This window comes from Patella vulgata, chromosome 5, assembly GCF_932274485.2.
Source record: "Patella vulgata chromosome 5, xgPatVulg1.2, whole genome shotgun sequence".
Classification (NCBI taxonomy): Eukaryota; Metazoa; Mollusca; class Gastropoda; family Patellidae; genus Patella; species Patella vulgata.
In genome coordinates this window covers 42,746,734-42,770,039 of record NC_065883.2, presented here as the reverse complement: position 1 = coordinate 42,770,039, position 23,306 = coordinate 42,746,734, and the positions used below count along the sequence as shown (strand labels likewise).

Below are 23,306 nucleotides of genomic sequence, written 5' to 3'. Positions count from 1 at the left end.
GGGGATATTTAAATTGGGGCCTACCTGTTGGATATTTATAAATGACAACATCGCATTTCGTGCGATAAATTAAGGTCAATATTTTTATTTTATTAAATGCAACTTTATAAGTAGCGTGACTATATGGTACGCAGTATAAACGCCAAGTATAGTCCTAAGAATAGAAGACATGTGTCGAAAAATGATTATGTGTCATATCGGGTGTATGTCCTTTTTTGATATGTTAGATCACGGGACAATTCTGTAATTGCGTAAAAGCGGCTATTATAAATTACAAGTTCTGGAATGAGGATCGTTGGATTGTAAGCGATGTAAATTTAGTGAAAAGCTAAAGTAATTTTAGTTTAAATATAAATTACAAGTTTTGGAATGAGGATCGTTGGATTGTATGCGATGTAAATTTAGTGAAAAGCTAAAGTAATTTTAGTTTAAATATATCATTTGTGTGGAAATTACCACTGTTCGGTTGGTTGTGCCGTATTATTTATCAATATGGAGATTTCTGTTTTATGGATATTGCTATTGAAGGTAAGATGCACAATTTACGCAACGTGGCACGTTTTTAAAAATTTAATAAATGTCAAACGGTGAGTGTGCGTCTTTTTAGTAATAAAGCAGAAATATATTTATGTTGTTTTTGCTGGATTTACTCTCTATATTCCCGTGGATATTCAAATTGGGCGCTGACTGCTGGGTATTTATAAATGACGACATTACATTCGCCTTTTCGTATAAGATAGATCCGTAGTTTTATTTCATTAAATTCAACTTTATATATATGGTACGCAATACAAAAGACACCTAAGAGAAACGTAGATCATAGCGAGCACACACGGCTGTCAAAAGACCTGCCTTTAATTATACAAAGACCTGCGTAAAACACACGGTCGAATGATAAATCGCACGGTAAAACAGTTTTACTTCCCAAATTTTGATGCAACACGTACGTGTCAGATAAAGCCTGTTGGTCCTTGATTATACTCCTTTTGATGCAGTTATCGCAACTAGCAAGAAAACACGCCAATTAAACAATACCCGACATTGACATTCATTGTTTACCGGTCGGTTAATTAACAAACCTCTACTGAAAACGCACTGTCGCACCGTTTTTCACCCCTAGCGTTAATTAACGCACCTCTCAGACAATTTTTCACCCTTGTTAATTAACACACCTTATTAACAGTTTTAAGGCGGTAATACTGAGTAATAGTCGGAAAATTAATTTTCTTTCGATACACGTACAAATAACAACGATGATTGAGAATTTTAGGGTGGCTGTGCACAGATTCACCCTTTAGCAGTTCTCTGTGATACGTGTTATAACAACAGACTTTTAATTACACATAGTATGTAATAACAATAAACTTTTACAATAACTTACACATGCATGTAATAACAACAGACTTTTAGTTACACATAGTATGTAATAACAAACTTTTAGTTACACGTATCTGTTATAACAACATGTCGAATGCAGGTTCCATATTCTTTACTCTGTGTCAGTCGTTGAATTTTTTCTCTGAAGTTTCCTTTCATGTAGACAGGGAATAAGTCCATGGCCAGTACATGTACATGTATATCCAAAACCTTTCAGTGACTCGGAGCAGTTTTCATTAAAGTTCGCAAACTTTGTAGAGACTTTGCATCGTTAGGTTTTATCTTCTCCCAAGATTCCAATTTCTTCATGTAGGTTTTACAAATTGCGATGGGATTACCATATTCTTCGTCAAGTTTTCTCATGGCTTTTGAGAAGTTATTCGTAGAAGGGATATTAGCCTGTATTCTGTAGGCATCACCGGATGTGTAATCGGCTAGATAACTTAAAAGTTCTTCCGGGTCACTAGTCCTTTTTTCGAAACAAATCTTGAAACTGCTTCGCCATTTCTGGAATTGTAGGCGGTCACCTTTAAACACAATAGGCTTGAGGGGTGGAAGAGTCGTTGTAGCCATTAATTGACCATGTTTTTCTACATCAATCGATGATGAAACTTCTTCCTTTAAAAATGGGATGTGTGCTCTTGACCGCATTTAGTTACCGTTATCGGAGTCGGTATCACTGATTCTCTAGTAAGTTCTTCAAGATCTACAATTGATGCTGGGTGTCAGGATTTTAAAGTATCGATTAAACTTTTTGGTCGATCTTCAAATTCATTTATTTTGTCATCATCGACGGATTCCAGCTTTGCCTTTAACTGCAAATATTCTACTTTCAATTCCAGATTCTTAACATGTTGTGTTCCAACTCTATTTGTCAGTGAATTTCATCTTGTTTAAGCTTGATCATCTCTGCTTCTTGTTTCTCCTTTTCAGTCTGAGACTTTATTTCGACTATCGCGGATTCTAGAATAGCCGAACGTCGTCTGTCAGATTTCCGAGAGTGTGTCATACGCTTACCACTTCTGGAACTACGAGTCCTTTGGGCTCCAGTCTCGGCATCAAAATTTCTGTCTGGTAAAATATCTCTTTTTACATTAAGCTGTCTTTAGAACCCCAGTATTCTTTCTGCAGTAATATCATACAGCGTAGTGTCTTCTTTAAGAACAGTCTCATCTTGAAGGGTTAGATATTCAATTTTACTAAAACTTTCGGTAAATTCAATTCTGTGGACGTTAAGTTCTATCAAGATTTTATTACTTTATCCAAACGAGTTTCTATCGCTGTGAGGAATTTGTCAATGTTCTGTACAATAGACGAGAAGGCCGCCCTAGCCTTGCCAATTTGTGAACGTCTCTCTCTCTGACATTTGCGATGGAGAGAGTATTCCTGGTTGTGTGTAGTGCTGTCAGTCTGTCGGTTCTTCCATTTTAAATTTGTTGTGTCACCACCGGGCTATAGAATACAGCTGACTGGATGATTTGGTTGTCGAATTAATTCGGGAAATGTTAAAAACATGTTAAAAATTATGCCTGTGTGTCGATCTTTTATTGAGGTGTCATAGACTGACCAGTGGTTTTCTACAAAATATAAACAAAAACTTATGTGAACGATATCTGATCTAATTCATTGGGAGAGTGGGGGGGGGAATATTACGAATTATGAAATAAATAAACAAATACCACGTCATAACATGTTCACGAAATGAGGAAATATGATTACATGTACTTATAAACATTGCTTTCCCAAAGTCTTGGAAATAGTTAAAAAGTTGTCAAAACTTATATATTCAAGTTTTTAATTTTTAATCTTTGGCCTGTCAAGAGATCGCGTTGTTATCTGTAGTTATTGTCTCAAATATGCATGCGAGAAAAACCGTGTGTGCGATTATTCAAACAGGAGTAAAAGTTTACTTAAAATTAAAATAGTATAGGCCTAGTAGATCTAGGCCTAAAATAGAAAAAGCTAGAGTTAGGCTACACTTCATATGATTAAGCAACCTCTCTTCATTTAAAATTTAAGCGTAACTTCATAATCGATATTGATTGGGCCTATACCTAATTTCTGGATTACAGCTAGGCTATTGTGTATGAGTATGACGGCACCGGTATGTGAATTGTGAAACCTCGGCATAATGTTTACATTTGTGTATTAATTAATATTATATTTGTCAATAGGCCTAGATGTATGGAGTTAGCGGTAAAAATCAAAACACCACCACATGAGAAAATGCAATGCAATTTGTTAGATTTATTTGTTAAAAATCTGAGTTTAGAAAATAATCTATAACTAATTATTACGATTGCTCGGTAAAATTGCACAAGGCCCTAGTGGGTAGCGTAGAATGATTTGGCTTTTCCTAACCTATTTAATTAAATGTTCATACTTACTTGTGAAAACTAACACCCTGTGCTTTCGTCGAGGGCTTTTTGTGGAGAAAACATCCAAAAGCAAAACACTGGAGTCCACGCATATCGTTTTTCGTGTGTGGTTGAGTTAAGTGCTCCGAGTGATCCGCCATATTGTTTACACTGACTACACCTTCCAAGATGACGCCTGACAGTCGCGTCACCAGACGTCAAAAGTCACGTGATTGCTATTCTAGTCTTTTTTTCTATGGTCCCGATCCCCAGAGGCAGAGCCACGCCCAATTTATGTGTTTAGCGCCCGAAGGCCACAATTCTGAATGGATGACCTTAATACTTGGTATGCTTATTCCCCCCCCCCCCAATCTCCCCTGCAAATCAGAATGATCCATCATAGGGTTGTACCTATTTAGTTTGGTCCATGTCCAACCCCCAGCAGCAGAACCACGCCCAATTTTTGTGGTTTTTGTCTACAAGCTGGAATTCAGAATGAATCATCTTGGAACTTGGCATATTTATTCCTGTAAGGATAGCAACTATTTATTTTGGTACATGTCCTGACCCCCAGGGGTGTGCTACCACACCCACTTTTTTGTCTGTAAATACGCTAGAGGTAGCTATAATTGACAGATTTTGTTCAAATTCAGCATATCAATCATTTCAATAACAAGGTGGTACCTATTTATATTGTTTCAAATCTAACCATTCCCAATTTTTATACGCCCACATTGTCATGTGGACGTATATTGTCGTCGCCCCTGTCCGTCCGTCCACAATTGTTTGTGAACAGTCTACAGGTCACAATTTTTATCCGATTTCAATAAAACTTGAAATTTAGGTTTATCACCCTAAGATCTCGGTTCCTGTTGATATTGGCATGTATCGGACTGTAACTTCCTGAATTATGGCCCCTGATTGTACGAAAAATCGCGTTTTTAGCTGGTGGACCCTATAGAGGTCATAATTTTTATCCGATTTAAAAAAACGTATTATTATATCACCGTTACACCCTAAGGACGGCTGAGTTCGAATTTCGTGAAAATCAACCAAAAACTGACAGACAAAATGGCCGCTCCTCATTCTCAAATAGCGTAAAAATATGGTATATCAAGGTTGTGGACCCTATAGAGGTCACAATTTTTATCCGATTTTGTTGAAACTTGAAATGTAAGTTTATAACCAAAAGATCTTGGTTCCTTTCGATATTTGTGCATATCGAATTGTAATTTCCTGAATTATGGCTCTTGATTGTAGGAAAAATCACTTTCGTTTTAGCTTGTTCTCTATCCATCTCTCGAAAATGTGGGCGTATCCTGCCTGGCAGCCGCTGGTTGTAGTTAACATCGACAGGCTACAATTTACAATTCGGAATGGATCATCTTGGAACTTTGAATTTGATTCCTTATACCATAAAGACAGCAACTGTTTATTTTGGCGCTAAATTTGGCAAAACAAACCTAACGCATTACCTTCTTTGCCTCTTGTCATATTACAGTCATTGCAGCCATTTCATATTTCATTCTTTTGATTTTAAAAAGTAACATATCAATGAAAGCAGGAATGTGGACGTATATTGCAGCGTTAGCGATGCTCTAGTTAATTTGATTGAATCCAAGCTGATGCAAGCATGGATTAATCATTTTACGATCAGAATCACTGTAGACCTGTATTAGTAACTTGTATATATATTATTATTATTATTATTATTATAAAGAGGGTATGAAGATGAGAGGAACTAAATCACAAGCAAATGGTTCACCAAAACAAAAAGATAATCAGTATAAAGTTGTAAGTATTGCTATATTCACTGTTACTGCAATCTGTTATCTACTTTGTTAAAGATGCATTATGTTAGACCTAAATTTGTCTATTGCAGTTTTTTTTCCTGGCTTCAAATGTTATAAACAAGCGGTTGCCACGCAAGATACGTCCATATTTTCCAAGAACAAGCTAAAAAAGCAATTTTCATACAATAGGGGCCATAATCCAGGTTGTTACAGTCTGACAAGCAACAATATCAAAAAGGAACCAGTCTTTAGGTTATAAAAATATATTTTAAGTTTCATCAAAATTGGATAAATATTATAAATCAGGGGCCATAATCCAGAAGTTATTGTCCGATATGCGTGAATATCTATACAGTCCCTCTCAAATTTTTTGTGCCAAAATCGTGGCGACGCAGCGAAAAAAAACCCACACAGAATTTTCTTAAATTTCGTGGTGAAATTTCGCTTGATTCTGCAGCCATTTTTCGCTAAGATTTGCTTGGAATTTACCTTGTATCGCTAAGAATTTGCCGTGTTTCGCTAAGAATACATCATGTTTTGCCATGCTTCACGCAAGGAATTCGCGAGCCTTTCGTCATGAAAATGTGTACATGTATAACGTACAGGCCGTTTGAATAATAAAAAAATGAGTTATGTAATCTCGGGAAAACGTTTTCTAACGCACTGTACATATGTACATGCATTAGTGGGCCAACATGTATGCGATCAATGAACAACTTGCAGTTTTTATACGCCCACATCGAAATGTGGTTGTATATTGCTGTCGCCCCCGTCCGTCCGTCCATCGTCCACAATTTCTTGTGAACACTCTACAGACTACATTTGTCAACCGATTGTTTTGAAATTGATAAATGTTGTTTGCATTAGTGAGATGATGAAGCCTAATTAATTTCAATAACTTCTGTTAATTTCTGCTGGAGTTATGGCCCTTGTTTCTCTTTGTTGCACCTTTTGAACGCTCTAACGACAAAAGTTATCATCCAATCTGTTTGAAATTCATATGCATCATTTAAATTACTGAAATGAAGAAGCCTATTGAATTTCAGCAATTTCCGTTAATTTCTTCTGGAGTTATGGCCCTTGTTTCACTCTGTTGCACCTTGTGAATGCTCTAATGACAAAAGTTATCAACCGATCTGTATGAAATTTATATGCATCATTTAAATTAGTACAAAAAAGAAGCCTATTGAATTACAGTAATTTCCATTAATTACATCTAGAGTTATGGCCCTTGTTTCACTTTGTTGAATGTTGTGAATGCTCTAATGACAACAGTTACCATCCGATCTGTTTGAAATTCATATGCATCATTTAAATTAGTGAAACGAAGAAGCTTATTGAATTTCAGCAATTTTGTTGTACCTTGTAAATGCTCTAACGACAAAAGTTATTATCCGATCTGTATGAAATTTATATGTATCATTTAAATTAGTAAAACAAACAAGCCTATTGAGTTTCAGTTATCACCTAAATTAGTGAAATGAAGACAAACAGGCCTATTGAATGTCAGCAATTTCTGTCAATTACGTCTAGAGTTATGACACTTGATTTACTTTGTTGAACTTTGTGAACTTTCGAACAACAAAAGTTATCATCCGATCTGTATGAAATTTATATGCATTATTTGAATTAGTAAAACAAAAAAAGCCTGTTGAATTTCAACAATTTCTGTAGATTGCTTCCAGAGTTACAGGCCTTGTTTTAGTTTTTAGAACCTTGTGAACCTTAAAACAACGAAAATTATAATGTCATCTGTATGAAATTGTCTATTAAATTCCCCTAATTACCTACAAAAGAATAAATATGTCACAACCCTTGTCGACTGCTCGGACGATTTAGTTGCTGTGGGCGTATGTTTTGTTGCCTGGCAACCTATCTTTTAAATGTATTTTAAATGTATCTTTTGATCTTCGTCTATAACTTAGATGTAATTCCATTAATTATTGGCTGCTATCAAATCCAAATTTTAGTTTATATACGATGAGCTTTTACACATTACTTCATTACTCGCAGCTTTAGTTAATCTTAATCTACCATCCATACAGCACATCATAAATCACTCCGCAATGTGCATACCGGTAAGTCACATGGTCATAAACGCGCCAAAAGATTGAGTGGTTGGCACTAGAAAAATGATATCCTTTAGAACGGGTTTTTTAGCACTGGAAAGTATGCATATAGTTTACTTTCAAAACAACGTTCGATAATTGATAAAAAAAACATTTAAGAATTACAAAAATGGTTAAGTTAGTATCATGGCTTAGTTTAATGGTAACAGGTTTAGTTTCTCCGAGAGGCGTTTATAAATGAACGACCCGTTCACTTATTTACAGCGTTTATTTATTAGACAAGCCATATACTTTCCCGAGATACGTTGAAAAATCAACACACGGTTTACTTATCTACAGCCTTTACTTATTAGATGAGCCCTTTACTTTCCCGTGATACGTTGAAAAATCAACACACGATTAATTTATCTACGGAGTTGAACTATTAGATGAACCTTTTAATTTCCTGCGAGCCGTTTATCCGATCGGTTCATTTTGATTACGATTATTTACATATGAAGTACGAATAAAAAAGTGAACGGCTCGTCTAATAAATAAACGCTGTAAATAAGTGAACGGGTCGTCCATTTATAAACGCCTCTCGGAAAACTAAACCCGTTACCATTAAACCAGTGATTCTCAACCAGTGTGCCAAGGCACACAGGTGTGCCGCGAGATCTTCCTAAGTGTGCCGCAAAATTTTGAACAACACAGTAAGATTATGCGAAAAACTATGTGATCCCAATTGAGTATTCACGGGTGTCTGCTGATAAGTTCATAGCTGTGTTTCTCTTTATTTAGTCTGAGTCGTTCTATGTGTCTATGACCAGTCTCTGTCTACAGTTGTATGTCATCTGACTACCATGTTTTTATGTTGCAAAGTTCAAATATTTTTCATACATATTTAGCCAGGTGTGCCGCTATTTTTCCATGTGTTCCAAAGTGTGCAGTTAGCAAAAAAGGTTGAGAACCACTGAACTAAGCCATGGTACTAACTAAACCAGTTTTGTAATTCTTAAACTATTTTTTATCAATTATCGAACGATGTTTTGAAAGTAAACTATATGCATACTTTCCAGCGCTAAAAACCCTGTTCTAAACGATACCATTCTTCTAGTGTGGGTTCGACACGGGGACTATATAATTATAACAGGTGAAGGTGAGAATTAATACACTCGTGGCGATTGTTATGACATGTGCGTGTAATGTACACCTGTCTGTGTGTGTGAAATGGCTTTATTTAATATTCACTTCCACCAAAATGAAATGGGCCACATACAGTGGAGATTTTTCGACGGCTGGGCAAAATCCTGTAAGTTAATATCCCTTGGTTGAATGCATGTACATGTACAGTATTATACATAATTTGTAAAATAATAAATACATGGCGCTGTTACTTTTTTGACCTTCACAGTGTACCCCCCCCCCCATCCATATCGTTTTAATGCATCAGAATACATTATTATCAGATACCGGGGATGGTCAAGACTTGCTAAATACTTTTCGCCAAGTAACACGGCGTAAGAATATAGTCCCTCATGTTTTGGCATGTTTCTGACCACGTGACTTACCGTTAAGCGAATTGCGGAGTGATTTATGGCACTGTGCTGTATGGATGATTGATTTAGATTAACCGAAGCTGCGAGTAATGAAGTAATGTGTAAAAGCTCATCGTATATAATTTAAAGTTTGGATTTGATAGCAGCCAATAATTGATGGATTATTATTATTATTAAGAACATTTACATGGCGCACAATTCACATAGTGCTCAAATGCGCTTTACAAAGTAAAAACAATATAAAACAAACAAGGTACAATACAATAATTCAGAAATAAAATAAACTAACATAAAATTTAATAAACTTATACATAAAACTGTAAATAATATAATATAAGAAAACTATTGAATAGAAAAATAAGACTATTTAAATATCGCGATCTGGATTAAAATATACATTCTTCAAAAAATACTTTAGTTATAAATTAAAAGCTTCTTTAAATAAATAAGTTTTAGTATTTTTCTTAAAAATTGTAATTGTTGTAGAATTTCTGATGTTAAAAGGTAATGAATTCCAAACTTTTGGTGCATGAATACTGAATGCTCTATCACCTATTGAATTTTATACGCCCACATGGAAATGTGGTCGTATATTGCCGACTGTCCATCAGACTACATTTACCATCTGATTGTTTTGAAATTTATATATGTTGTTTGCATTAGTGAGATGAAGAAGCCTGTTTAATTTTAATAACTTCCGTTAATTTCTTCTGGAATTATGGCCCTTGTTTCACTTTGTTGCACCTTGTGAACATCCGATCTGTTTGAAATTGATATGCATCATTTAAATTAGTGAAACGAAGAAGTCTATTGAATTTCATTAATTTCCGTTAATTACGCCGTGAGTTATGGCCCTTGTTTCACTTTGTTGTACCTTGTAAATGCTCTGACGACAAAAGTTATTATCCGATCTGTATGAAATTTATATGTATCATTTAAATTAGTAAAACGAACAAGCCTATTGAGTTTCAGTTATCACCTAAATTAGTGAAATGAAGCCGAACAAGCCTATTGAATGTCAGCAATTTCCGTCAATTACGTCTTGAGTTATGGCCCTTGATTTACTTTGTTGAACTTTGTGAATTTTCCAATGACAAAAGTTATCATCCGATCTGTATGAAATTTATATGCATTATTTGAATTAGTAAAACGAAAAAGCCTGTCGAATTTGAACAATTTATGTAGATTGCTTCCAGAGTTATGGCCCTTGGTTTAGTTTTTAGAACCTTGTGAACCTTCAAACGACAAAAATTGTAATGTCATCTGTATGAAATTGTCTATCAAATTCCCCTAATTACCTACAAAAGAATAAATATGTGACAACCCTTGTCGACTGCTCGGACGATTTAGCTGCTGTGGGCGTATGTTTTGTTGCCTGGCAACCTATCTCGAATCTTGATCACTGGTGACATAACAGTAAACAATCAGCTGAGAACCTCAAATTTGTGTAAATTTGAATTAAATTGCTTAAGTATGAAGGGGCAGAACCATTGAGGCATTTAAAAACTAAGAGAAGCAATTTATATGCGATTCTAAAACGAATGGGCAGCCAATGTAATTTAATTAATATAGGGGTAATATGATCGGTATGTTTAGATTTAGGGATGAGCCTAGCAGCTGAGTTCTGAACCATTTGAAGATTGTGAATTAAATTATCAGGAATACCAGCTAAGAGTGAGTTAAAGCTAGAAGTTACAAGTGAATTTACAATGGTTTTTATAACATCAGGAGCTAAATTTGTATGAATTTTACTTATGTTTCTGAGGTGAAAGTAACATTCTTTACAAATATTATTGATTTGATTGCTCATGGCCATATAACTGTTAAAAAATGCACCAATGTTTCTGGTTGACTCAACAGGTTTGATAATTAATGTGAGATCCTATAAATATGTTAACATCACTTTTCAATTTCAACACAGACGATTTGGATCCAAAAAGGATGTACTCTGTTTTATCGTTGTTTAATTTTAAAAAGTTAACAGACATCCAGGATTTAATTTCTGATATACACAAATATTATTTGTTGCTTTGAATAATTAGACGAGGCAGGATTAAAAGCGATATATATACTATTCAAAAAAAGTAGGGGATATTTGATTTTTAAGTGTTATTAAAGTCACCTAATGAAACTGACGAAGAAACAAATGACAAAATGAAATGAAGTTCACATTCATCGATTTATTCCAAATGATCGTTAGACTAAGTAAGGCACAGACTGACCATTATAAGGGTAAAATGATACCCGGGGTCAAACAGCAAAGTTACCACAGCATCACAACCAAGTCAGTAACGGGTAAATCCTCCTCTGTTTGCCAAACAAGCATTGATCCGACAGGGCATACTCCTAATGAGACGTCTAAGGTCATTTTGGTCCAGATTGTCCCATTCCTGTTGCAACGCAGCAGCAAGTACTTGGACATTGGCAGGACGTTGTTGACGTTGACGTAACCTCTGTCCAAGCATGTCCCAGACATGCTCGATGAGGGAGAGGTCGGGACTCAGTGCTGGCCAAGGTAATGTGGTGATGTTCTGTTGTTGGAGGTAACCTGTAACGATCCTGGCCCTGTGACATCTTGCGTTGTCATCCTGGAAGATGAAACGGCGGCCATGACATCGTGCGAACGGCACAACATGGACTGCCAAGATGTTGTCCCGGTAGTACTGGCCTGTAACACGCCCTGCAACAACATGTAAAGCCGTTCTTCCAGCAACAGTGATGCCTACCCACACCATAACAGAACCACCCCCAAATCGATCATGTCTGATGACGTTAACGTCTTGGAAGCGCGCGTTTCGACGACGCCACACCCTCCTACGTCTGTCCAAAAAATCAACAGTGAACCTTGACTCATCTGAAAACATCACATTGCTCCAGCGTCGATTATCCCAGTGTTGATGATCCCTACACCAACGACGTCTTGCCTGAATGTGATGATCTCTCAAACAAGGGATCACGCGAGGACGTCGGGCGCGAAGGTGACCCCTATGCAGTCGATTCCGAATCGTCTGGCCACTCACTCTCACACCAGTGTCTGTTTGAAGACGAGCGCTGATCTGATTTGCTGTGATGACACGATTTCTCAAGGCCAAGGTACGGATAAATCGATCCTGGGCTTGAGTTGTCGCCCTTGGTCGACCTGAGCGTGGTCTGTCCTGTACAGATTGTGTATCACGGTATCTGGACCATAGCCTGCTTATGACAGACTGAGAAACATTCATCGTCCGCGCCACAACCGCCTGTGTTGTGCCGATCTGTAGCATGCCAAGGGCACGTAACCTTTCATTTTGGGTAAGCCGACGCATATCAAAATTTGTTTTCTGGTCACTAAAACAATTAAACTGATGTTTCCACACTGGAATTCAATGCCACAATGACTGTAACATTCAAAGTCAGAGTCGTGCAAATCTTGGGTTGGACCCCCATGATGATCCCAAGCATCACATGCATTCCATGCGGTAGCTATTGGTGCGTTTGGGCGTCACATGTAACTGGAAATGTTTCTTCTGTTAGGTTCTATAGTGACTTTTTTCGTAGTCATTTGCATATTTTAGTATTATGCCCCCAAAATCAAATATCCCCTACTTTTTTTGAATAGTATATTTGGGTACAGTCGGCGTGAAAGTGAAAGATAAGACCGAAAAAATGCTAGAGAAGAGCCAGACACTCTAAATTCAGAATATAGCCTAGACACAGTAGCGGATTATCAGTGAGGCTGATGAGGCTGTAGCCTCAGGCCCAAAGATTTTGTAAAAAAAAATTTTTTAGACTTGTCTGATACGATTAAAAACGCATAGACAATGAATGTTAGGGGGGTGGGGTTTAGGCCCAACGGGAATCAACATAGGCCCTCACCCGAAATTAATTAGGCCCACGCCATTTTAAATAGGCCCTATTGTTTGGAGATCTGATCTTGTTTGTGGAGACTCTACAGGTCACAATTCTTTTCCGATTTTGACGAAACTTGAAATATAGGTTTATCTCCATAAGATCTCAGTTGCTTTCGATATTTGGCATATCGGACCATAACTTCCTGAATTATGGCCCCTGATTGTACTAAAAATCGCGTTTTTAGCTTGTGAACCCTATAGAGGTCATAATTTTTATCCGATTAAAAAAAAACTATTATTATATCACCTTTACACCCTAGGGTCGACTGAGTTCGAATTTTGTGAAAATCGGCCCAAAATTGACAGACAAAATGGCTGCCGTTTGTTCTCAAAGAATATGGTATATCAAGGTTGTGGACCCTATAGAGGTCACAATTTTTGTCCAATTTTGATGAAACTTGAAATGTAAGTTTATAACCCAAAGATCTCGGTTCCTTTCATTATTCGCGGCATATCGTACCGTAACTTCCTGAATTATGGCCCCTGATTGTACGAAAAATCGCATTTTTAGATTGTGGACCCTATAGAGGTCATAATTTTTATCCGATTTAAAAAAAACGTATTATTATATCACTGTTACACCCTAAAAACAGCTGAGGTCGAATTTCATGAAAATCGGCCCAAAATTGACAGACAAAATGCCCGCCGTTCGTTCTCAAATAGCGTAAAAATATGGTATATCAAGGTTGTGGACCCTATAGAGGTCACAATTTTTATCCGATTTTGTTGAAACTTGAAATGTAATTTTATATAACCCAAAGATCTCGGTTTCTTTCGATATTCGCGCATATTGGATCTTAACTTCCTGAATTATGGTCCCTGATTGTACAAAAAATTGCGTTTTTAGCTTGTGGACCCTATATAGGTCATAATTTTTATCCGATTTAAAAAAACGTATTATTATGTCACCGTTACACCCTAAGGACGACTGACTTCGAATTTCGTGAAAATTGGCCCAAATTTGACAGACGAAATGGCCGCCGTTCGTTCTCAAATAGTGTAAAAATATCAAGGTTGTGGTCCCTATAGAGGTCACAATTTTGGTCCGATTTTGTTGAAACTTGAAATACATATTTATAACCCAAAGATCTTGGTTCCTTTCGATATTCACACATATTGGATCATAACTTCCTGAATTACGGCCCTTGATTGTACGAAAAGTCGCATTTTTAGGATGTGATCCCTTTAGATGTCACAATTTTTATCCGATTTTAAAAAACATTTGAATATATAACTGTTAAACCCTTATGATGGTTGAGTCCGAATTTCGTACAAATCGGACCAAAACTGCCGGACAAAATGGCTGCCCCTTGTACGCAAATAATGTAAATATATGATATATCAAGGTTTTGGACCCTCTAGAGAGTGGACACAATTTTGATCCGATTTTGATGTAACTTGAAATACATGTTTATAACCCAATGATCTTGGTTCCTCTCAATATTCATGCATATCGGATTGTAACTTCCTGAATTATGGCCCTTGATTGTACGAAAAAATCACTTCTTTTTTTGAGCTTGTTCTCTGTCCATCTCTTGCAAAATGTGGGCGTATCTTGCATGGCAACCGCTTGTTAATGTTAGCAACTACCTTGGCTCTAACTTTAAAAACTAAATAGGCCCTCCAGCAACTGCCGCCTCAGGCCTTGGTGGAGCTTAATCCGCCACTGCCTAGACAGTAACATTTCATGGTCCACTGTATCAAATGCGGCTGACAAGTCTAGCAGTACCAGCATCACGCATTTGTTGTTGTACATGGACATCAAGATATCATTTTGAACCTTTAGTAGAGCAGTCTCGGTTTAGTGAAATCTTCTGTATGCACTTTGGTACTTATCTAACAAATTATTTTGACACAAATGAGACTTAAACTGATCGGCAATACACTTTTCAAGGATTTTCGAAAAGAAAACTTAAATTTGATACAGGTCTGTAATTTTTGGCGATATTTGGGTCACCTCTTTGGGTCAAGTGACGTCTTCTTTATAAGGCACTATTTTCATAGGTTGTGGAAATATACCGAGTTGAAGGGGAGTGTTCACAATATCTATTATGGTAAGGAGGAAAAGGGGTAGGCTCTGTTTGATGAGCCAGGTAGGTGCTGGATCCAAAGAACAAGATGCAGATTTCATGGAGTTGATTATGTTACATAGTTCTTTTTCACTTAGATCACTAAATTTATCAAGAGAGCAAATGTCATTTGTTTTAGTCACCTTTTCAATAATCACTGGAGTTGAAATAGCTAGATCATTACGTATTTTAGATATTTTTTCAGAAAAGAAATCAGCAAATCTGTTTGGAAGATTGGCACAATTTTCTGTAGGGAGTGTATTTTTGCCGTAGTTCAGATCTAACAAAGTATTAACAACTTTATAAAGGTCCTTCTGTTGATTTGTACTGTTAGATATCTTTTCGGAATAAAAGGCGCTTTCGAAGATTCAATAAAGGATTTTTTTACGCCCACATTTTCATGTGGACGTATTATGCCGTCGCCCCTGTCCGTCCGTCCACAATTTGTTTGTGGACACGCTACAGGTCACAATTCTTATCCGATTTTAACGAAACTTGAAATATAGGTGTATCTCCAAAAGATCTCGGCTGCTTTCGATATTGGCATGTATCGGATCGAAACTTCATGGATTATGGCCCCTGTTTGTACGAAACATCACGTTTTTGGCTTGTGGACCCTATAGAGGTCTTAATTTTTATCCGATTTTGTTGAATCTTGAAATGTAAGTTTATAACCCAAAGATCTCGGTTCCTTTCGATATTCGCGCATATCAGACCGTAACTTCCTGAATTATGGCCCCTGATTGTACGAAAAATCGCGTTTTTAGCTTGTGGACCCTATAGAGGTCATAATTTTTATCCGATTTAAAAAACCGTATTAATATATCACCGTTACACCATAAGGACGACTGAGTTCGAATTTCGTGAAAATCGGCCTAAAATTGACAGACAAAATGGCCGCCGTTCGTTCTCAAATAGCGTAAAAATATGGTATATCAAGGTTGTGGACCCTATAGAGGTCACAATTTTTATCCAATTGTGTTGAAACTTGAAATGTAAGTTTATAACCCAAAGATCTCGGTTCCTTTCAATATTCGCGCATATCGGACTGTAACTTCCTGAATTATGGCCCCTGATTGTACGAAAAATCGCGTTTTTAGCTTGTGGACCCTATAGAGAAAGAAGAAGATGACCCCGACTGCCTTCTACAACACCTTAACAACCAGCATCCAAGAATCAAATTCACGATGGAGAGAGAAAACTGTGGAACCAGTGTATATCGGAAGCCCACGCACACCGATCAATACATCAATTGGAGGGTCTAGAGCACAAGTGATCTAACAACCAACTAAAATGGTTGGTAGTTAGATCACTTGTGCTCTAGACCCTCCAATTATAAATCCAATCATCCTATCATCCTGTAAGCAGGGATAGAGGGATAAGCAGAATGACTCTGTGTATGAACGGGAAAACCATCGAGTTTAAAGACCAAACCAAGTTCCTTGGCGTAATCTTTGACCGATGGCTGACCTGGAAACCGCACATCGACGAGACTGTAGATACATGCACCAAAATCCTAAACTTAATGAGGAAAATAACGGGCAGCACTTGGGGGGCCAACCGAGTCACACTAATGATGGTGTATCGTGCTCTAATACGATCTGTATTAGACTACGGCTCTCTGGCCTTCATGAACTGCGTGCCATTACTCTTAAGGAAGCTTGACATCATCCAATACAAAGCTCTGTGTATTGCGACTGGCGTAGGGCAAGGGATTGGGAGAGAGGCACTACTGCAGGAAGTCGGGGAGTTGCCCCTATCCCTAAGAAAAAAAGAACTAGCGACAAGGTACTGGGCTAAGATCTCGCAACTGGGCGAAAGATCCCCAACCTTTGTCAGTCTACAAAATACAAGATATGTGAGAGATCCTAGAAAGAAAAGCTTCGGCCAGGGTATCAGGGAAACAATCAAGGAACTGCGACTGGGGGAGCTCGTGATAAATGAACACGACCCCCCAGTGATCGCCCCTTGGACGCTCCCTATACCGCCGGTTAATCTAGATCTACTACAGAAAACCGACAAGAAAAACAACCCCACTGCTGCACGTGCTTTCTCTCTAGAACACCTGGAAGACAACTGGCCGTCTGATGACTGGGACCATGTGTACACGGATGGCTCACGCAATCCTGAAAGGGGCACCAGCTCGTTTGGAATATACCTGCCAAACCGGGAACAGGGAATAAGCAGGAAACTGCCCAATAACTGTTCGGTGTACACTGCAGAGCTTGTGGCCATTCGTGACGCTATATCATGGATTTCCCATCAAAAGACTAATAAGTTCGTCATTCCAAGCAACTCTCTGAGCAGTCTGATTTCAATCCAAAATGACAACTCGGACTCAAGACTAGAAGTTATTTTGGAAATCAGGCAGCTGTACCAGAGGGTTTTAGAGAATGGAATCAAAGTAGAACTCGTGTGGATTCCATCACATGTCAACATTAGAGGAAACGAGGAGGCAGATCGACTCGCCAATGAAGGTCTCAAGGACACAGCACCACTCCGCACCATAGATTACAGCACCACGGAAATCTACAGTATGGTCAAGACACGTCAATTCAATCTGGGAATTAAATCTCGTTGAACTTGACACATACAGATTCCGGCTGGATGACAAGATCTACACAAAGACAACACTCAATCACCCTAGAAGAGATATTTGTAGACTTATATCGAAGCTAAGGGTGAAAGAGCAGCTGCGAGACTACAAACACCAAGTCATCATCTGTGAGTGCGGAGAAGAATGTACCACCAACCATGTCCTGGTAGACTGCGAGATATACAAGGAGGAGAGAAGGGAACTAGTGAGAACAATGGAGTCCAACAACATACCATTCAACACTAAGAACCTACTCTTCCCGAGACCAGATCTGAAACTGCAAATCTTCGAACAAATCCACGCCCTAATGGACACAGTTGGACTAAGTAGAATAGTGAAGTAAGAGGGGGTCACGGTTAGACGGGCCCGGCATCTAAACACTAAACTACATAGGGGATTTATACCAAACTGGCAGGATAGTGGAGTAAGGGGGAGTCACGATCAGACGGACTCGGCATCTAAACACTATTCCACCAAAAACAGACACCAAACCTACAGAGTGGGATAGTGGAGTAAGGGGAGGTCACGATAAGACGGGCCTGGCACCTAAACACAAACCCCACAAAGATGACATCTACCAAACTAGCAGGATAGTGGAGTAAGGGGGAGTTACGGTCAGACGAACTTGGCACCTAAACACTATTCCGCAAATAAAACTGATACCAAACCCAGAGAGTGGGATAGTGGAGTAAGGGGAGGCCACGATAAGACAGGCCTGGCACCTAAACACTAACCCCAAACGATGACATCTACCAATCCAGAAGCAGACGAGATCATCTACCAAACGATATGTTTTATATTAAATAAAGAGAAGAACTTCCCACTAAACCAAATCCATGGCCTAAGGCCAAATGGAAAGATTGCAAAATCATATTCTAAAAAACAGGAATCAGCTTCGGCTCTCACCAAGAACGAACGAACGTCTGTATCAGTATTGTGCTTGATAACGACAAGAGAATCATTGTTGAAACGTAGCTTTAATTAAATCTAGTAATTGTTATCCATAGAACTGTTGTGTTTATTTTAATGTGTTCAATTACTAAATGCCATTCAAACAGTAGACCCTATAGAGGTCAAAATTTTTATCCGATTTAAAAAAACGTATTATTATATCACCGTTACACCATAAGGACGCTGAGTTCGAATTTCGTGAAAATCGGCCCAAAATTGACAGACAAAATGGCCGCCGTTCGTTCTCAAATAGCGTAAAAATATGGTATATCAAGGTTGTGGACCCTATAGAGGTCACAATTTTTATCCGATTTTGTTGAAACTTGAAATGTAAGTTTATAACACAAAGATCTCAGTTCCTTTCGACATTCACGCATATCCGACCGTAACTTCCTGAATTATGCCCCCTGATTGTACGAAAAATCGCATTTTTAGCTTGTGGACCCTATAGAGGTCATAATTTTTATCTGATTTAAAAAATCGTATTATTATATCACCGTTACACCCTAAGGACGGCTGAGTTCGAATTTCGTAAAATTCAGCCTAAAATTGACAGACAAAATGGCCGCCCTTCGTTCTCAAATAGTGTAAAAACATGGTATATCAAGGTTGTAGACCCTAATAGAGGTCACAATTTTTATCTGATTTTGTTGAAACTTGAAATATAAGTTTATAACTCAAAGATCTTGGTTCCTTTCGATATTAGCGCATATCGGACCGTAACTTCCTGAATTATGGCCCCTGCAATGATTGTACGAAAAATCGCGTTTTTAGCTTGTGGACCCTATAAATGTCATAATTTTTATCCGATTTAAAAAAAAGTATTATTATATCACCGTTACACCCTAAGGACGGCTAAGTTCGAATTTTGTGAAAATCGGCCCAAAACTGACAGACAAAATGGCCGCCCCTCGTTCTGAAATAGCTTAAAAATATGGTATATCAAGGTTGTGGACCCTATAGAGGTCACAATTTTTATCCGATTTTGTTGAAACTTGAAATGTAAGTTTATAACCCAAAGATTTCGGTTCCTTTCGATATTTGCGCATATAGAATTGTAATTTCCTGAATTATGGCCCTTGATTGTAGGAAAAATCACTTTCTTTTTAGCTTGTACATTTAATCGAGCAGAATTATAAATGTCCTTGTGGACTTGTAACCCAGTAAGGCGCCATGTTTTTTCACTGGAATTTCAGACCATTTTGGCTGCATCAATGTTGGGGTTATACCATTCCGATCCAGGTCGCAACACTACAGATTTCTTCTGGAGCGGGAGGACACTCTCAATAACACACTTAATTGAACTATTATAAATATCTACCTTAAATATCTGGGCTTTTCAATGTTCAAGTTAGTACTGATAAGAAAGTGATCAGAAATAAGACTGTTATTAACCCCAAGATTTCTTACAAGAAGTTCACCATCCCGCGTTATAACCAGATCAAATGTGTGGCCGTTTTGGTGTGTTGGTAAAGACACATGTTGTTGAAGGGGATACTGGTCTAAAACCTCTTTGAAACTGGACGCAAATGGATTTGATAGGTTGTCAACATGACAATTAAAATCGCCAAGAATAAGCAGGTTGAGTTTAGATACAGAAAGTGAGTTCAGCAATGCTTTAAATTCGTCTAATAACAGTGATTTAGATGGGGTCGGTACACCAACACTACCCTAAGTTTACAATCGATACTATAGAATCAAGATATTCAAAAGAAGACCGATCTAAACGTTTCTGAACATTTACGGAGATGGTTGATTTGTATATTAGTGAGACAACACCTCTCCTCTTAAGCCGAGTAGCATGCTTAAAGTTGTAGCCCTTTGGAACTAGAGATCCCAATGTAACATTGTCATTGACAGTACCTAGCCAGGTCTCTGTTATGGCAAACAGGTCACATACGGAATCAATAAGAGTGTCATTGAACTCTGAAGCTTTGTTGTTCACAGATCTGGCATTTAAAAGTAAAACCTTGAACTTTTGTGTGGTAAGGCCTTTTACGAATTTTGGTTCTGTTAGATTTGAATGATTTACAGCTCTCAAAGTATGCACATGGTTGCGTATTTGGAAAACACGAACAGGAATTGCTTGTCTGCATTTTCGCCCAGCAGTACAACCTCGCCTGGTTCGCTTTATGATTGGTTTCGTAACATGCTTGAGGAATTGAATCTGGTTCTTATTCAATGAGTCATACGTAGAGTATTGTAAAAGTTGGTCCTTTGAGTATAATCTGGTCATATTGATCAGTGAGTTTGTTCAATGAAGAGAAATCGCTCATCACCTAGACAGAGTTTGTGTTCAATGATACACATGAATGATCACTATAAATAACCATATAACATCTTATTTCTCCAATAATTCACAAATTTCAAAAAGTTTCACTAAAATTACCTTATTGGTGAGTACTATATAGTCATAGAATTATCCATGTAAAAATTCAAACACTAAAATAAACGTGAAACTGTAGAATTTCTTAAAAATGTCGTAGAGAAAAAACGAGCAGCCAATCTGGTTAAAACACAGATCCTATTTCGTTTTGTTTTTATAGTTCAAAATTTCGTTTTACGTGTCTTTACTACACTTGGATCCGGAAGACTCGTTATTGTCCCCCGCCTTTCAAAGAAAGCAGGGGACTATTAAAATGGGTTCGTCCGTCTGTCTGTCTGTCTGTCCGTCTGTCCGTCACAATTTTTGGGACACAATAACTCTCCTCCTAATTGACCTAGAATGTTCAAACTTGGTGTAGGTGTTTATTAGGTCAATGCCCTGATGGAGTTCGAAGATGAGCATTTTCGGCTTGGGGTAAGCAGAGATAAGCAATTTGATTGGTTGATGCTTTGGGACACAATAACTTTAGTTCTAATTAAGTGAGAAAGATGAAATTTGGTGTATAGTTTCATTACATCAATACCTTGACTAAGTTCGATAATGAGCATTTTCTGCTCAGGGTAAGCAGAGCGATAAGCAATTTGATTGGCCGAGACTTTGGAACACAATAACCCTCCTTCTAATTGAGCTAGAATGTTCAAACTTGGTGTAGGTGTTTATTAGGTCAATGCCTTGATGGAGTGTGAAGATAAGCATTTTCTGCTTAGGGTAAGCAAAGATAAGCAATTTGATTGGTTGATGCTTTGGGACATGATAACTTTAGTTCCAATTAAGTGAGAGTGATGAAACTTGGTGTATAGTTTCATTACATCAATACCTTGACTAAGTTCGATGATGAGCATTCTCTGCTCAGGGTAAGCAGAGCGATAAGCAATTTGATTGGCGGAGACTTTGGAACACAATAACCCTCCTTCTAATTGAGCTAGAATGTTCAAACTTGGTGTAGGTGTTTATTAGGTCAATGTCTTGATGGAGTGTGAAAATAAGCATTTTCTGCTTAGGGTAAGCAGAGATAAGCAATTTGATTGGTTGATGCTTTGAGACACGATAACTTTAGTTCCACTAACGTGAGAGTGATGAAACTTGGTGTATAGTTTCATTACATCAATATCTTGACTAAGTTCGATGATGAGCATTTTCTGCTCATGGTAAGCAGAGCGATAAGCAATTTGATTGGCCGAGACTTTGGAACACAATAACTCTCCTTCTAATTAAGCTTGGATGTTCAAACTTGGTGTAGGGGTTTATGAGGTCAATGCCTTGATGGAGTGCGAGGATCAGCATTTTCGGCTTAGGGTAAGCAGAGATAAGCAATTTGACTGGTTGATGCTTTGGAACACGATAAATTTGGTTCTAATTAAGTGAGATTGATGAAACTTGGTGTATAGTTTCATTACATCAATACCTTGACTAAGTTTGATGATGAGAATTTTCTGCTTAGGCTAACGAGCAATAAGCAGTTTGATTGGTCAAGACTTTGGAACATAACAACTCTTCTTCTAATTGAGGTAGAATGTTTAAACTTGATGTAGATGTTCGTCTTGACTGAGTTCAATGATTAACATATCGAGCTAAAGCATAGCAGAGATAAGCAATTTCCTGCTTTGGGACAAGATAACTTTGATTCTATCTGATAGAGAGTGATGAAACTTAGTGTATAGTTGATAATCAGTTTGATTGCTTGATACTTTGGAAAAAAAAATAGATGTGCGATTAATTAATATGTGTCATCTATTTATTTGGGGATTTCGGCAGGGGACATCAGCCTCACTGTTGGCTTGTTTAACTCGTGTTCTGCTTGAAATGAGGGGTCAGCCAATCAAATGGTCTGTCGAATTGAGTGTTTGACCTTTTTTGGCCGGAACTGTGGGTAATCCACTAGTAACATCAATGCTGATTGGTTAATCAAATGTCTGACGTCATAGGTCAAAAGTCGGTCTTTTGACCCCTGACCTGACCTGACCTATCGCTATAACTTGTCCGATCTTCATGTAGTGTAGGCCATCGAAAGTATCAAAAAACAAAACGAAATATAGATCTGTATTTTAATCAGATTGAAAAAGCAGCCTTATGCGCTCAAGTCCACTACTCTATAACATCTAAGTTATAGACGAAGATGAAATGATAGTTTAAAAAATTGTAAGTTGTCATTGTTTGCATACATTTTGGCCCTACATTATGCATGTACGGTGCGTTAGAAAAAAAATGCCACCCTAGCTTCCTCGCCAACGGTTAACATACCTTGTATTCAACTTAAATAAATTACATTTTTTTTTTCAA

General features: G+C 37.7%; 1 protein-coding gene across 5 annotated transcripts in view; it reads left to right on the top strand.

Annotated features, from left to right (window-relative positions):
• The window catches only part of LOC126820261 (transmembrane protein 87A), a 444,177-nt gene that overhangs the window by 283,063 nt on the left and 137,808 nt on the right, over positions 1-23,306 (top strand). For all 5 annotated transcript variants that reach the window (XM_056100811.1, XM_056100809.1, XM_056100810.1 and 2 more), the window contains exon 17: positions 5,455-5,528. In XM_056100811.1, the coding sequence (XP_055956786.1) occupies positions 5,455-5,528 (74 nt within the window). The remainder of the gene's footprint in view (positions 1-5,454; positions 5,529-23,306) is intronic.